Source organism: Callorhinus ursinus, unplaced genomic scaffold, assembly GCF_003265705.2.
Source record: "Callorhinus ursinus isolate GAN/ISIS: 27379988/994484 unplaced genomic scaffold, GSC_fseal_2.0 scaffold22, whole genome shotgun sequence".
Lineage (NCBI taxonomy): Eukaryota > Metazoa > Chordata > Mammalia > Carnivora > Otariidae > Callorhinus > Callorhinus ursinus.
The window spans coordinates 2,353,468-2,369,744 of NW_027397084.1; the positions used below are offsets into that span (position 1 = coordinate 2,353,468).

A 16,277-nucleotide genomic window follows, 5' to 3' on the forward strand; every position below is an offset into this window, starting at 1 on the left:
CTGATAAAATAAGAGAGTTTAGAGAAGCAAAACTAAGTATTTTACCGATAGCTCTAGCATTATAAGGCCAAAAAAACTATCCCTGGGACTTTGTTCTTCTGGAGTCTGATAGGAAGATTAATGAATTAGGATTTCTATCAGGTTTCCCAAGAACCAGCAAAATACAAATCCTAAGTTGATTAATAATTTTGAAGGGAATTTTTTTCTATTAAAGTCACTCAACTTTGGAGAGGAAAAGGTGGGAATTCAACTTTTCATGCCATTTGTAAAAAAAAAAAGAAAAAAGGCTGTGGATTTTAGGCATGTTTAAAGTCATATTCTAATTCTTGATACTAATTCATACTGCATATTTTGTACTGTTAAAATCATACAGTAATTCAGTTTGGAATAAAAGGAAACAAACAGCAAAGTGCAATCTAATTTAGATCTAATAATCTTGTTCATTTGCTGAAAATGTTTCATCTTCTCTGCCCTGTTGAGCATGCGGTTTGACCTATGTAGAACTAGTTAATTTTTACATAAATGCTAAAGAAGTCACCCTTAGTCTAAACTACCTCTGAAACACAAGTGTTCCAACCAATCATTCCTTACATTTGCAATCAGCTCCATGACACTGTTCTTCAGATAGACCTTCTCCAATCGAGACATGCTGTTCCATCGAAACCTGGCCACCAAAATGTGTAAGGTCAAGAGAACCACATTAGAAGTCTTCATAAGAGACTAGCTTTGATTCTGTGTTATATTATGCTAGTGATTTCACCAAGAAATTATACTTTTGATTTTCTACCCTTCAAAGAATGGACAAGAACACTCTATATTCAACTGAAATGTTGACAACAGAAAAATTCTTGGGAAAAAGTTCTATATAGGAAGTGGTCCACTACTTGAAATTCACACAGGATTTGTGCACAGATTAGCTTTTCCTCTTGATTTTACTGATAGATCAAAAGCAAATATACACCTGGGACAACTGCAGCTGCTTTTCAGAAAATACAATGGTGATACCACTAACTCCTCTTTTTCTGGTGCTGGCTTATGAATAACACAATTCCACAAAACTATGGCTAAGTCTTAAAAGCTGATTCTTCTGATAGATGCGAGGGATAGGAGACTCAAGTTAGGAAGGGTTTTCAGTTTTTCTCATATAATCCTGCTTCAGATTTGCCATTCAGAGAAAGAACACACTCAAACTTAAATTAAAAGCACCAATGCCTAATCAGAGATATAATTACCTATACACTGCATTATTCTAAAAAGACTGAGATCTGCTGGCATACAGTAGGAGCTCATTAAACACTGACTGAACCACTATCAGATAATATATGTAGAATGCTTAGAATGTACCATGTATTTTACATGGATGAAAAAACTGAAGAAGAGGAAGGTTAAGTCTTAAATAAGAGTGCTCTTGAGCTGTGATAATCTCTTGGGGATCACTCCTTTCTTCTTGGACATTGTTCTTTCCTACTCACCTAAAGATTATCCCTATGAGTTATATAAGAAATAAAGATTTGCTCTCTCACAGACTTTGGTGGTACTGTCCAAAAGCTCCTTACTTGACAACGTGTTCCAGGATTTGAAGGCCAAAATGTCGGACGATGGCAATTTGTGTTTTCTCAGCCAACCTCAAGCCACAGGGGACACAGATAGGGCACTTTTCTTTAAACTCTTCACAAAACTGAAACAAAAAAAGTTAGTATTTCCCTTAGGAGGCAAGAGAGAGTGGGGATTAAAAAAAAAATTTAAAAAACTTCATCTTACGGAACCCCAACCCGAGCTATATTTTTAAACTGCAGAATCTAGACCAAGAGTATATGAATAAAGAACTAATAAACATTCCTTTCACTTTGATAGTTATAAATTTTCCATGCTATGGCCAAATAATGTTGAAAATAGTCTGACCTAAAGGAGTAAAAAAATTATTTGTTAGAGATATACCCCTGAAGTATACAGGGGATGAAATAACAATTTCTAGGATTTGCTTTAAAAAAAATTAGGTGGCGGAAAGGAATAAAGCAAATGTGGCAAAATCTTTATAACTCCTGAATTTAGGTGAGGGGTATATACAAGATCATTGTAGTATTTATTCCCTTTGCTTTTGTGTATATCTTTAATATTTTATAGCAAAAAAACAAATAGAACCCAACTGTTTCTCATTCCAAATCCCGTGGCAGACATCTGTATGTTTTTAAAAATAAAGTTTTCCCCAAATGATGTTCACTCTACTTTATAAAGTTACATCATTTAAAACATACACAGCACTTAACTGAATAACAACTTTAGAAAATATATATGCACAAGTGTTTTTCTTAATGGTCATCTCTCACATCCTACACACATAGTTTGATGTGGGAATAAGTTCGTATTTTATTAGCATCCCAATTTGTATTAGCATTCCCAAACTGCAACACAAGAGTCAGTCCCAGGAGCTGAGCATCCGGATTCAAGATAACTACTTTCAGGAAACCAAAGTGCCCTTGTTAAAATGCAAAGTAAGTGGTAATTCATCTTTGCGCAAAATAGCCTGAGAATAGAACACAGTAAAAGAACATGGGGGGAGGGTGTGTGAGAATTAGCCCAGAAATAACCCAAGACACAGAAGAGGATTAGTGAGAGGTGTAAGAATGTAAATAAAGTGGCACTAGGGGGCCGGAGCTCGATTAGGACGGGTCAGGAGGGTGCAAGGAAACGTTTAATGCAGGGGAGACCGTCAAGAATGTAGCTGATGTTGGGGACGTGATGGGCACGTGCGCCACGGAAGGCTAGGGGATGTGGGGCTTGGGGTAATAAAATAGAAGCAGTCGGCTGTGGTGCGGGCAAGACTGAACAGAAGTGGGGAAAGGAGAGGACAGGGCAGTGGGAAGTGGTAATGAGATGAGAAGCAGCAAGGAACCGGAGGGTCCCGAGAGAAGGGGAGGCGCGGTTAGCAGAGAAAGCCCGGAGTGAGAAGAGGCGCGGAGGGCGGGGAGGGGAAAGGCTAAGGCCCCCCAGGGTTGGGGTAGGAGTCCAAGGGCTGCGTGGGCGGGAAACCAGCAGGGCTTTGGGTTGCGGGGGGTGACCAATGGGGTTGGGGGAGGGTCTTGGGGCAGGCCCGGGGCGCCAGACCCCGTCTACCTTGAGGGCTTCCAGCCGGTAGCGCTGGGTGGAGCTGGGGTCCATCATGACCGTCACCGCTTTCACCAGCTGCTCACACAACGCGTTCACCTGATCCATCGCCATGGCTAATGCCACGCGCCACGAGTGCGGACGACGGCGGTCTCTGGAGCACGAGGTACCGACCGCTCCCCTCGCGGGACCACACGCTGGTACCGGGCCGCGGCTGGCTGGGGGGTGGGGAGCTGGAGGAGGAGCGTGAGCTGCAGAAGCTCCAGCCTGGAAGGATCGGGGGTTGCGCACGCGCCCGACTCGCCACTGCGCACGCGCCCGCGGAAGTGGCGGCTCCGGGGTGACGGTTGCTTCTCAGTGGGCGGAGCGGAGGACGGAAGGGCAGCAGTGCGCAGGCGCGTCAACGGCTTTTTTTTGCTGCGCGCGCTGTCTAATCTGCGTTCTGAGGGCTGGCTGCTGAGGCGCGCAAACCTTCCCTAGACGGGGTAGTGCGGGAGGCCCCCGGTTCAAGGGTCGTCCGTGAACTCTGGTCCGTTTCTCCGGCGTCACGGGGAATAAATCTCTCGAAGCCGACTGGTCCTGTCCCGAAAGGGGGCAGATATTCAGGACCCCTTCATCTTCCTTCCAGTGGACAGCGAGCCCGGCATCTTTGGCGTCGGTGGTTGGCAGTTTTTCCAGGTGCTTGCTACATTGGTAAGAGAATTTAGAACCGTTCGGCATCGCTGTTTTCAGACTTTTAATATTTTGGCTATTGGTTTTATGCTGTAGCAGTGGCTGGTGGTGACGTTGGACCCAAATTCGGTGAAACAAACGCATGCTTACTGAGACGTAAGGCCCCGGTATGGTCCCTTAAGAGGAATTTTCTTGTGGGAAAACGGCATATTCGCTAGATGAATAATTACAATTATTGAAGGCTTGTGCAGTTTGGATCATTTGAAGTGCTACATATAAGACTTGAAAACAGTGTAATCCTTATTCGGGAAGGGGGGTTTTTGGCAGCGAGTGTATTTCATTATTCCCTCTTTAAAAAGCTCTTGCTTTCTCCAGCATAATACATAAATTGAACACTTCAGCAACTTCATTATCTGTTGAAGTTTGCATATTGAGTTTTGTGTTCGTTTACTCAGTAAAATGTTCGCTGGACTTAAATCACTGCTTCCTATTCAAACTACATTTTCTGCTATTTGCATCTAGCATGGTACTTCCGGGGTGGGGGTGGGGGTGGATGTGGGTGTATGTGTGTGAGAAACTGTGTTTACTATTTTCTGGCATTATCTGTTACAGTACAAGACAAAAACCACTTCCTTTCAAGTAGGGTGATTTCTGACATGTTATGGTTTTAACTTACAAATGTTTAAAGTTACACATTCTTCCAGTTTTCAGTGAGTGGAATTTATAAGGAATTAATGCCTTGATTACTCAGATTTTTTATTCATTGTTTTCTTTCCAGTAATCTTCTGTCATTCTTAGTTGCCTGCCACTTTTCTCAAGGTGAATGTTAATTGTTGACCTTTTTTAATACAGTCTGGTGCTTACCCAACTGTATAACCTATGTTTCTCATATTTAAGTCATGAATTACTGGTGTTTGCATAAGTATCTTATTTACTTTAAGTCAGTTTCCGATCTCTGCTGCATACTAGAACTGCCTGGAGAGCTTTTAAAAATCACAATGCCCAGGTCACACCCTGTTTTGTGCCCTCTTGGTCTGTTAATAATAATGATTTAAAATAATAAATTTAAATAAAATAATATTTAAGTTACATTGATATTTTGCTTCTACCACCAGACATCCTAATTTAATTGATATGGATGTGTTTTGTGCTATCTCAGCCTAGTGATCGTAATGCTATGGTTAGAAATGTTTGGGGGCACTCACCTGGGCTCCATTGAGCTTCCCACAGACATCTCTTTCCAAACCAGTGTTCTTATGGTTCTTAGTATGATTGCAGGACACCCTTTAGCAGTGACCCTCAGGAAACTTTGAAAGAAAAAAAAAGTTTATTCCTTGTAAGCCCTGGAGCTCACAAGACAAACCAGTTGGGCACACAGCACAGTTATAGGTAGAGAGGGAGCAAGCTAGCACAGGCCCGGGGTTCTGCTTTTACTGGGATTGAGGGTGGCGATCAAGAGTTTCATCGGTGAATTTAAAAAAGAGCAGGAGGGGCAGCCTGGGTGGCTCAGTCGGTTAAGTGTCTGCCTCATGATCTCGGGATCCTGGGATTGAGCCCTGTGGGGGGCTCCCTGATCAGTTGGGAGTCTGCTTCTCCCTCTCTTCTCCCCGTCCGTGCCTCCCTCCCCCCGGTCCCCTCTCTCAATCAAATAAAATCGTAAAAAAAAAAAAAAAAAAAGATGGGAATTTAAAGTACAGGAAGAGAGAAAATGGAAAACAAAAAACCAAGCACCCAAAAAATGGCCAGTTATTGAAATCAACCAAGAACTCTAAAACAAAGGAGTCTTAGTTGGGAGAGGTGGTCTGGCACTTTATCTAGTCATTTGGCTGGCTATGTGTTTATTCAAGATAGTCATCTTGGAAGCAGATGCCTCAGCAATCCAAGCTTAAATCAGGCATCTCCCTTATGAAAAGGGGATGGGGGAGAACTACTGTCAGGGTTTACATAATAATCTACTCTGTGATGCCAGAGTCATTGATGAGGACTTTAACTACCTGGACAGCTGGTATGTTAAAAGTTATATTTATATAAATAATTATACAGGCCATAGTTTGAAATCCAGTCTCTAGCTGTTGTCCCAAACTTGAAAGGGTCCAGCCATGAAAATAGGTCAGTGATACTGACTATTTAGCTAGCCCTGGAAATCTGTTCAAGGATTTGGGTAATATTGTGAAGTATTTTAACATCTTAAGCCATATAGTATAAGTAGGTTTGAGCCTGTCCTGAGTTGCTAGATTGTTTCATATTCAGTGGAACCAGTTTCTTAGTCCTGAGAATAATTAAAAGGTTGTGTCTCATTTCAGAAGGTGGTCATGCAGGTGGGTTCCCCAAGTTAAGCCTGTTTAAAACAAAAACAAAAAACAGCAACTGAGTAAATTTAAAGATCTTACTGGCTTTATTCAAGGGTTATGAATTGGGCAGCATCCCATCTAACAAAAAGAAACTCCTAAGAGCTGTACAAAATGAAAGACTTTTAGAGGCAGAAGTGGGCATGACAAGAAAGTTACTGTTAAAGAGTGGATTGTTTCAAGCAAGGCCACCTTTCTTTGGGGGAAGGCAGGGCACTAGTGCTGACCAGGAAATTCCAGACTGACAGGTTAAGATTACAGATTGGGAGGGGCTAAAATTGAGATTAGGTATTCAGTCTTGGTTTGGTGACATGGGCTTAGTATAAGTGACTCCATTTTGGGCCTGCTGTCTCTATTTTAACAGGCCTACATGGTGGAAGTATTTGCTTCAGGCATTTAATGAGAGGTATGTCTATGGAAACAAAAGAAATAAAAACAAAGGTTAATGTTTGGAGGAGATTATTAATCCTAGTTTTTGAGTTCTGAAGGCAGCCAGTTGAGAAGATTTCTAGATGTCAGGCTCAAAGCATCTTCAGATGGAGTGAGGGCAGACAGTGGCAATCTTAGATTTTCCTGGTTTACAGTTTGAATGTCTCTGGCGATCTTTTCTGAGTGGCCCACACAGTAACAGGCACAAAAATTGTCTATACACGAACTATTGTGGTGATTTCTCTTAAGTTTACATCAAATCCCACTTCAGCTTGCATGGCTTTGGGAAAGGACTATTTTAGTTCTCAGTGTTTCTAAGTCAGAAGGGTGGGATAACACTTGGAAATGTTTGGAGAGTTGTAGCCAAATATTGGAGGAAACTATGGGGCGCCTGGTGGCTTAGTCGTTGGGCATCTGCCTTCAGCTCAGGTTGAGATCCCAGAGTCCTGGGATCGAGCCCCGCATCGGGCTCCCTGCTCGGCCACTTCCCCTGCTTGTGTTCTCTTTCTCGCTGTCTCTCTCTCTGTCAAATAAATAAATAAAATCTTAAAAAAATATATTGGAGGAAACTAGAAGAATTCAGGATCTAGTTCAGTTTAGAGGTGGAAAACAAAACCTCAAAGACAAATAACAGCAATAGAATCTGATATTCACAAAGGTATATTACTAAAACATTCTTTGTCTTAGAATCACCTCCATTTCTATCAGATAGTCAAAGTAAGGCTAATTTGTTTGTAAAATAAGTTTAATCTCATTAAATTTGGCTGATTATTTACATAATTGCAGTAAGAATTTACATAATTGCAACAAGAATTGACCATACAGACTTTTAAGTCTGCTTTGCTGGAACTTTTCATAAGGAATCTCAGATTGAACTTATAAAAGCCTCTCAAGGCCAGGAAGCCAATCCAGAAACCTGCCAGTAGGTCTTGTCTGCAATACCTATAAATTTGGGTGAATTCCTCTTTTCTTGAGGTTGCTAAAATACCCTGAGGTTCCTGGGCTTGCCAGGAAGTGACCTTCCTTTTAGGAAGGCTATTGGGAACTCTGTAAGCAAGGTAGCAGGCTGATTTTTCGAGGGGCTTTATTGGCTCCATAAAGTCAACCTTAGTTCCTTAACTACTATATCTGTATATGTCTTTCTCAAATATGACATTTCACTGAAAGTCTGGGTAATATAACCAATGTTTCCCTTTGTGTTCGGTTACAAGATGAACAGATTATGCAGATAATTATATTCCGTTGAAAATAAGAATATTCACTGACATTTTTTAGTTCTGGAGGAATCGGGTAGGGAGAAAAAGTAATTGTTTCATCTGTGTTCTCAAAAGTATACTTTACCAAATTGCTACAAGTCAGAGGTAGCTTAAGAAAAGAGGTTTTTTAAAACTGGAAAAAAACAACATTAAAGAACCAACAATGTTTCATACAAAAAGTCATAAAAATTAGAATCATCCTTATCAGTGCATTCAGTCCCATGGAATTCTTGTTGATTTTTTTGTTAACAGTTTTATGAAACCATCACGTTCTCTATTAGTGTCCTATCAGTTACCCAGTTCAGTGGTATGATCTAAAAGTTATCAGAACCTGTATTCTAGAGTACTTATCTGTGTCCTTTATGTAAATTTCTGAAGATGAAACATTTGCAAACAACTCTAAATGACAAAAGACTTAAAAATGTCCATAGTTAAAGATCCTGAGAGTTCATTATAATGCATTTGGCAAGGAAATTTGGTATTTCTGTGACACATAACATTTTTTAGAGAGGGAGAGGGGCAGAGGGAGAGAGAGAATCCCAAGTGGACTCCACGCCCAGAGCCCAACATGGGGCCAGTCTCACAACCCTGAGATCACCACCCAAGCTGAAACCAAGAGTCACTTAACCGACTGAGCCATGGCACCCCAAGTGACACATAACATTTTAAAATGATAATTTTTCAAAATGATCATTGGAATTAAGATTGATAATATATCAGAATTTTAGGAATTTCATATAGTTTCTTGAACACTTATATTTCCATACAAGGATATGCATAAAGAAGGTTTAGCATTATTTCATATTTGATACTGCTTCCCACATAATTTAACATATCATACAGGTTAACCCCACTATCTGAAAGTAGAGCATTCCTCTTTTTTTTTTTTTTTTAAGATTTTATTTATTTATTTGAGGGAGAGAGACAGAGATAGCAAGAGAGAGCACAAGCAGGGAGGAGAGGGATAAGCAGGCTCCCCACTGAGCAGGGAGCCCCATTCAGGACTCTACCCCAGGACCCTGGGACCATGACCTGAGGCAGATGCTTAACCGACTGAGCCACCCAGGCACCCCATAGGCCAAAGTGGTTTAAAGCAAAAAAGCAGTTACCATTTGTTTATATGGAAAAGTTTTTGAGCATTCTCAGACCTAAAAAATAACCTCTCTTAAACTTTTCTGATACCTTAGGACACATTTTGCCATTGGATCCACAAAATAAATGAAGAGAAAGCTCATATGCTCACATAGTCCACAAAGTTATGGCTGTTTGGTATGGAGATGCTGAGTATAGTTTCTGGCGAAGGAGCTTGGTACTATTCTTGAGGAATGGAGTGTGTGCAGCTTCTGTAATGGCTCTTTGTAAAACAAACAACGAACACCATTTTCACTTTTCATCTTTTTCTATAAAAGCGAAAAATCCTCTTCAGACTTCTTTCTGTTAGAGAAAAGAGGTACTAATGTGGGTATTTCATAAAAGTGAAGTGGCATAAGGCAGACTTTGAAAAAGACATCTGTAAGTCTAATTAGTTTAACATCTGTCTTTTTATAGAGAACAAATCTTTTGAGATGTTCCATGGGCCCTCTGAAAAACTTCAAAGTTAGTTTGAGGTCAAAAAGACTTAATTTAGAATTTGATTTTGGGGGAAAGTTTGTCAAAAATATCAAAAAGGTTGAAACCCCTTGATTAAATAGGATCACAGGTCATTGTGAAACAATACTTAGTTGTCCATTTAATCAAAGTGACAAAGACTTTGCAAGCAAATACAGCAAGTTACATAGTTGTAAAAAAAAACAAAACACAACACTTTAGCTCTTAATAGAAAAGACTCCATTTTCTATGGTAATGAATGACTTGATAAAGATAACATGAAACACAGGAAATTATTTTGACGAAACAATCTTTTGTTTTCTAGGCAGATTACTTAAAAAGGTAAAGAAAAATTGAGCAGACCAATAGTTCAAGAAAACACCCTTCGTAGCAGATGAAGGAAAATTAAATTTTTGTTTACACAAATACACTATTGATATTAAAGCTTATTTTTTTAAATAAGATTTTTATTTGTCAGTACACAGCAGGGGGAGTGGCAGGGAGAGGGAGAAGCAGGCTTGAGCAAGGAGCTGGATGTGGGACTCGATCCCAGGATCCTGGAATCATGCCCCGAGCCAAAGGGAGGTGTTTAACTGACTGAGCCACCCAGGCATCCCGATATTAAAGCTTATTTTTAAAAACCCTTATAATAATTCACTTTTTAAACTTATTTTTAAATAATTCACTTTTAGCCAGCTTGATTACATAAGGTAAAATTCTTTTTCTCTCTGACCTCATTGTGTGGCTCCAGGTGTGCTGTGTAGTTTCTAGTCCTGTAAGTAATAAACGTTTATTTTTTCAGTTTCCTGATGGTTATTGCTGACGGGTATCTTGCAATCACATTAAGAACTACAAGGGTCAGTCAGTTGTATCTTTTCCTTTGGAAAGGGGAGATGTCTGTGGGAAGCTCACTGGAGCCCAGGTAAGTGCCCCCAGCCATTTCTAGCTGATAGCATTACTATCGATAGGTTGAGATGGCACAAACACACTCATACCAATTAAATTAGGATGTCTGGTGGTAGAAGCCAGATACCAATATTATTTAAATGTTGTTAGGTTGGGGGGCACCTGGCTGGCTCAGTTCATAGAGCATGCGACTCAATCTTGGGGTTGTAAGTTCAAGCCCCACGTTGGGCATAGCGCTTACTTTAAAAAAAGTGCTTCTAATCTGCAGCAAAGTTGGGAGCCACTTCTTTAGTTTACATTCCTTCTTCCAGATTTTTTTTTTTTTGACAATGCTATATGAGAACATTATTCTGTATCCACTATCAAGTATATAAGGTTTGTTCTTCCAATCTACCATTCATACCTTTATCTATGTTTTTATATGAATAGTATGTAGTATTTTCTTTTGTCTTCAAAAGTTTACATAAGTGGATAGAAGATCACCATTAGAACACTGTAAAGTGTTACAGGCAAGACCCACTGATAGGTGCTTAATGGTTGAAAGTTTGCGGAAAACCAGGATATTTGCATAATCTCAAAGTATCTCCCCTAAGATAATAATTACAAAAGTAAAAATAATTTTACAGTGAGAAACCTGGCAAACACTATCACAACTAAATGATCATGGTTAACACTACGAGTAATAACACATTTTGATGTCATGTACCTCTTCAATATGATATACTAAGAAGAGTATATCACTTCCATAATATTCTTGCCAAAAATGTATAGCCTTAATCTAATCAAGAGGAAACACTGGACAAGCCAAAATTGTTAGAGATTCTCAAAGTAACGGACTAGTTGTCTTCAAAAGTGTCAAGGTCATGAAAAATAGGGAAGACTGAGGAACTGTCACAAATTACAGAAGACTAAGGTGACATGATGACTAAGCTTTACTACCTTCCTAAAATTGTACCAATTTATTTATTATTCTTCTACCAGCAGTATGTGAAAATGCCTATTTCATTCTTGTTAATATCCATGCTCATGATAACTCAACTGTGGAAGAACAGAAATAACAGTTTTCCTTAGCACTTTGGATTAGGTGTCTTTTCTGACCATAAAATATTGTCTTACAGAAAAATGGCTACTGGACAGGACCGGGTAGTTGCCCTACTGGACATGGACTGTTTTTTTGTTCAAGTGGAACAGCGGCAAAATCCTCATTTGAGGAATAAACCTTGTGCGGTTGTACAGTACAAATCATGGAAGGGTGGTGGGTATGTATCATAGCTATTGTAACTGTCAGCTATTTTATTCTATAAGAATACATGGCAGTATGTTAGGTCCTGTTTTTGAGATTTCTGAACTGCTCTCTTTGAGATGGAATAGTGGCATCTGTGACCTAGAAGTTTCTACTATTATGTTTATAGCCCGTTCAGTTAAATTTTAGTTATTTTTGTTTGTGATCGTGTAATATTTTTCTGTTTCTCTTTTTTTTTTCCTAACCTTAGAATAGTTGCAGTGAGTTATGAAGCTCGTGCATTTGGGGTCACTAGAAGCATGTGGGCAGATGATGCTAAGAAGTTATGTCCAGATCTTCTACTGGTACAAGTTCGTGAGTCCCATGGGAAGGCTAACCTCACCAAGTAAGAAGAAAAGATTGTTTAGGGGAATGGAAGAATTGGAAATAATATTCTTTCAGGCTAGGAACTGATGTTTCAAATTTGTTTTGTATAATTAACACCTGACAAAGTTCCTTTGGACAGCCAGCTTTACTCTCTGAAATGAAAATAGATTTTGATACTATGTTTCAGGAACAGTGCAGTCATTACAGCCCATAACAACTGCTGCTCTTAATACCCTTTCAGTTCCTTAATTGTTTAAGAATTGGTGTTATGGTTAAAACTTAATACCAATTTCCATGTTCTTAGGCCAAAAGTCTGAAATGTTTGAAGTAATTAAATTGACTGAAACTAAGTTTTTCCAGAGAGGGATGAGTTAAACTGACATTATAGTGCAGTGTCTAGAATTACTTGCTAGAACTGAACAATCTCAAACGAGATTACCTCTGTGTTTGAAGTGAGCTGTCGCTCCCCAAATTGTAGGACATTAGTCTATATGGGCATAGCTAAGTTAGAGGTAAGTACAAGCTCCAGCCATTATAATAATCCTTATAGATAATATATATTGAGCATTTGTCCTATGCCCGCCTCTACAAGCTCTCCATAGGCAAGATCTCTTAAATCTCACATTATTATAAGATAGGTTCTAGTATTACCCACCTCCTACATCCACGAAGAAACAAGTTTAGAGAGGTTAAGTAATACAAGTTCACACAGCTAGGAACTATAAAGCTGAGGATTCAGGGGGTTTTTAGATTTCAGTAGCTACATTCTCACAGTATATTCTACCATGTGTGGTGTGTAGGGATCATGATCGGACTTAAGATTTGAGAATTCACCTATGAATTACAAGTCTAAAGGTGGTATGCCATAAGCAACTTCACCTTGGAGTTATTGTCAGAAGAGAAGACGGATTTGACTGAAAATTAGTATCTTAACCCTAAAGTAAAATTAATTCAGCTAATGGACATATGCTACACTGCATTGAATAGAATTTTATGCTGGTAAAGACAGTGTAACTTCCCAGAAATATAGTTGGCTTACGAGAATGATTTTGAAAAGCTGCATGCTTTAAACTGGATCATTTATTTTCATTTTAAAATCTTCATCAAATGGGACACCTGGGTGGCTCAGTTGGTTAAGCATCTGCCTTTGGCAAAGGTCATGATTCCAGGGTTCTGGGATCGAGTCCCACGTTGAGCTCCTCGCTTGGCAGGGAGCCTGCTTCTCCCTCTGCCTCTGCCTACCACTCTCCCTGCTTGTGTTCTGTCTGTCTCTCTCTGACAAATAAATAAATAATAATAATAAATCTTCATCAAATAATGAACAAAGCCAGTTTTACCAAATTTAGGAGTTAGTGTATAGACCAGAATTATTAAGACCTGGCAATTTATGGGCGCCTGGGTGGCTCAGTTGGTTAAGCGACTGCCTTCGGCTCAGGTCATGATCCTGGAGTCCTGGGATCGAGTCCCACATCAGGCTCCCTGCTCGGCAGGGAGTCTGCTTCTCCCTCTGACCCTCCCCCCTCTCATGTGCTCTCTCTCTCTCAAATAAATAAATGAAAATCTTAAAAAAAAAAAAAAGACCTGGCAATTTAAAATTATTTTTTTAATAATTAACTTGTGATACCAAGTTATAAAATATGATTTGCAGAAATGTATACACATAAATTTTATCAAATATTATTAAGATACTTTGGAGTAATTTGTGCAGGAGGCTGTGAAGGAACACCGACTACTGCAATAAGGTATTCTTTCCTCACTCTGTGTGTGTGTGTATCATATTCTCATGCTCTTGCACATGCTTGTACTCTTTTATTTCCTTTGAGGTCTGACTATCCTCTTTCCAGCACAAGTAATGATTAAAAGAAAAAAAAAGACAAATATTTCTCTAATTCTTTTTTTTTTTTTTTAAAGATTTTATTTATCTGACAGACACAGCGAGAGCAGGAACACAAGCAGCAGGAGTGGGAGAGGAAGAAGCAGGCTTCCCACCGAGGAGGGAGCCCGATGTGGGACTCGATCCCAGCACCCTGGGATCATGACCTGAGCCGAAGGCAGACACTTAACGACTGAGCCACCCAGGCACCCCAAATATTTCTCTAATTCTTTTGAGGATGTTTTAGAACAATAATTATACTAGTTTTTAAGAGATTTCCCATTTTTATGATAGATTTATCAGGAACAAAGAACTTACTTTAAATTCCATAGCAGGTTCAAAGCAAAGAAAATATGCTCATATTGCCATAGGAAACTAGCTATCTACAGCCAGAAGAGCTGCTTGTTATGGTTTAAATAGAAGGTATATGGTGAAATTGGTATCCCTTGGGGAAGGCTTACTTACTCACCACATTCTAGGCATTTATCTTCAATTTGATTATTTGAATGTTAGTATACCCAGAAGTGAAGTGATTGGACTTGGTTGGTTGGATGTGTGTGTGTGTGCGTATGTGTATATATGTAGCAAGAACCAGCTCACATATTGATCCAACTCACTGTTGACTGAAGTATAAAATCCATATGTCACTTTGTTAATTTATAGTGAAAAATACTGTCTTGAGAAAGACCAGATACTTGGGTTCATGAATCAGGGCAGTGTTTCCTGTAAATTATGTCTTATTTGAAGACAAAAGGTGAAGCAGAAAATACATAGTGGGTATATGAAAATAACAAAAAGAATAGATGATCTTAGTAAAATGTAGTTCAGCAAGTTTGAACCATTTCTTTCTCTTTGGAGAGATGCACAAAAGCATGTTTATGGTCTGGATGCTTTCCACCTTCATAGTGCTAGAGTCACTAAACATGTTTGCTTCCATGGTTCTTCTTTTTCTTTGCTTCTGTTATTGACCAACTGCCTGTTCATTGACCCCTTCATTTGGGTTACCTCATTTCTGCCAAGCCATTCCTCCCTTTAAGGAGACCTTACACTGGTTATATATATGATCCCATTATGAGATGGAGGGGATGGGGGCTGACAGTCTCAATGTTGCCTTCATTTATTGCCTACACATATGATAATCCTTACACTTTTTAGGTACCGGGAAGCCAGTGTGGAAGTGATGGGGATAATGTCTCGTTTTGCTGGGATTGAACGTGGCAGCATTGATGAGGCTTATATAGACCTGACCAGTGCTGTACAAGAGAGACTACAAAAGCTACAAGGTCAACCTATCTCAGCTGAGCTGTTGCCAACCACCTACATTGAAGGGTTGCCCCAAGGCCCTACAACAGCAGAAGGGACTGATCAGAAAGGTACTTCCATAGCGTCATATGCTTCTGCTTCCTGCCTTTGGAATCTGCTTTGCTTGGTCACGCTGATTCTTCTTGGATTGATTGAAAGGAAACTTAAACTACAACCTGAATGAATCACAAGGACTCGCATGGAAGGATATACAGATTCTCTTATGTTTCCAGGTATCTGGATGTTGAGAAGCTGTGAAATCTGTATGAAATCAAGTTTCTATTTAGATAAAAACTAGAGCAAGTTTGAGTTATTAGTAGACTGAGCACTTCTGTCATTTGTAGGTTAATTTATAATGCAGTAACTTGGTTTCTTCATCATTTAAGTTTTTTTTTTTTTAAAGATTTTATTTATTTATTTATTTGAGAGAGAGAGAATGAGAGATAGAGAGCACGAGAGGGAAGAGGGTCACAGGGAGAAGCAGACTCCCTGCTGAGCAGGGAGCCCGATGTGGGACTCGATCCTGGGACTCCAGGATCATGACCTGAGCCGAAGGCAGTCGCTTAACCGACTGAGCCACCCAGGCGCCCATCATTTAAGTTTTTTTGTTTTTTTTTTTAAGATTTGCTCCCCCTGCACAAGCAGGGGGAGCAGGAGAGGGAGAAGCAGGCTTCCCGCAGAGCAGGGAGCTTGATGTGGGGCTCAGTCCCAGGACCTTGAGATCATGACCTGAGCCGAAGGCAGACGCCTAACCACTGCGCCACCCAGGCGCCCCTATGATTTAAGTTTTTTTAAGGGGGATCTCAAGTACAGGGAGTTGAGTCACTCAGAATTTCTGATCAATTTATAGTAAAATATTGGGGCGCCCAGGTGGCTCAGTCAGTTAACTGTCTGCCTTCATCTCAGGTTATAATCCCGGAGTCGCCCCATGCAGGGCTCCCTGCTCAGTGGGCAGCTTGCTTTTTCCTCTCCCTCTGCCGCTTCTTTCCTCCCACCCCGGCTTGTGTGTTCTCTCTCTCTCTCTCTCAAATAAAAAATCTTTTTAAAAAATGTATAGTAAAATATCAGTGGGCTGTGCAGTGCCTCTCTCATTTATTTTCCTTTCCCCTTCATAGTGATTTCCCCCCACTCCCTCCCTACACAACCCACCTTCTTGCACCCACTGATGTGTTTGGTGTATCTTTTTAAAT

General features: G+C 40.0%; 2 protein-coding genes across 5 annotated transcripts in view; one reads left to right on the forward strand and one right to left on the reverse strand.

Moving 5' to 3' along the window:
• The window catches only part of XPO5 (exportin 5), a 53,532-nt gene extending 50,154 nt beyond the window's left edge, over positions 1–3,378 (reverse strand). For all 3 annotated transcript variants that reach the window (XM_025890438.2, XM_025890436.2, XM_073905005.1), the window contains exons 1-3: positions 3,115–3,378; positions 1,557–1,678; positions 592–664 (exon numbers count right to left, since the gene is read on the reverse strand). In XM_025890438.2, the coding sequence (XP_025746223.1) occupies positions 592–664; positions 1,557–1,678; positions 3,115–3,219 (300 nt within the window). In that variant the 5' untranslated portion in view covers positions 3,220–3,378. The remainder of the gene's footprint in view (positions 1–591; positions 665–1,556; positions 1,679–3,114) is intronic.
• A 135-nt stretch (positions 3,379–3,513) lies between these two features.
• The window catches only part of POLH (DNA polymerase eta), a 36,694-nt gene continuing 23,930 nt past the window's right edge, over positions 3,514–16,277 (forward strand). Inside the window, exons 1-5 of one of the 2 annotated variants that reach the window (XM_025890456.2) lie at positions 3,514–3,798; positions 10,200–10,319; positions 11,422–11,562; positions 11,797–11,931; positions 14,941–15,158. In XM_025890456.2, the coding sequence (XP_025746241.1) occupies positions 10,207–10,319; positions 11,422–11,562; positions 11,797–11,931; positions 14,941–15,158 (607 nt within the window). In that variant the 5' untranslated portion in view covers positions 3,514–3,798; positions 10,200–10,206. The remainder of the gene's footprint in view (positions 3,799–10,199; positions 10,320–11,421; positions 11,563–11,796; positions 11,932–14,940; positions 15,159–16,277) is intronic. The other variant, XM_025890457.2, reaches the window with a different exon arrangement.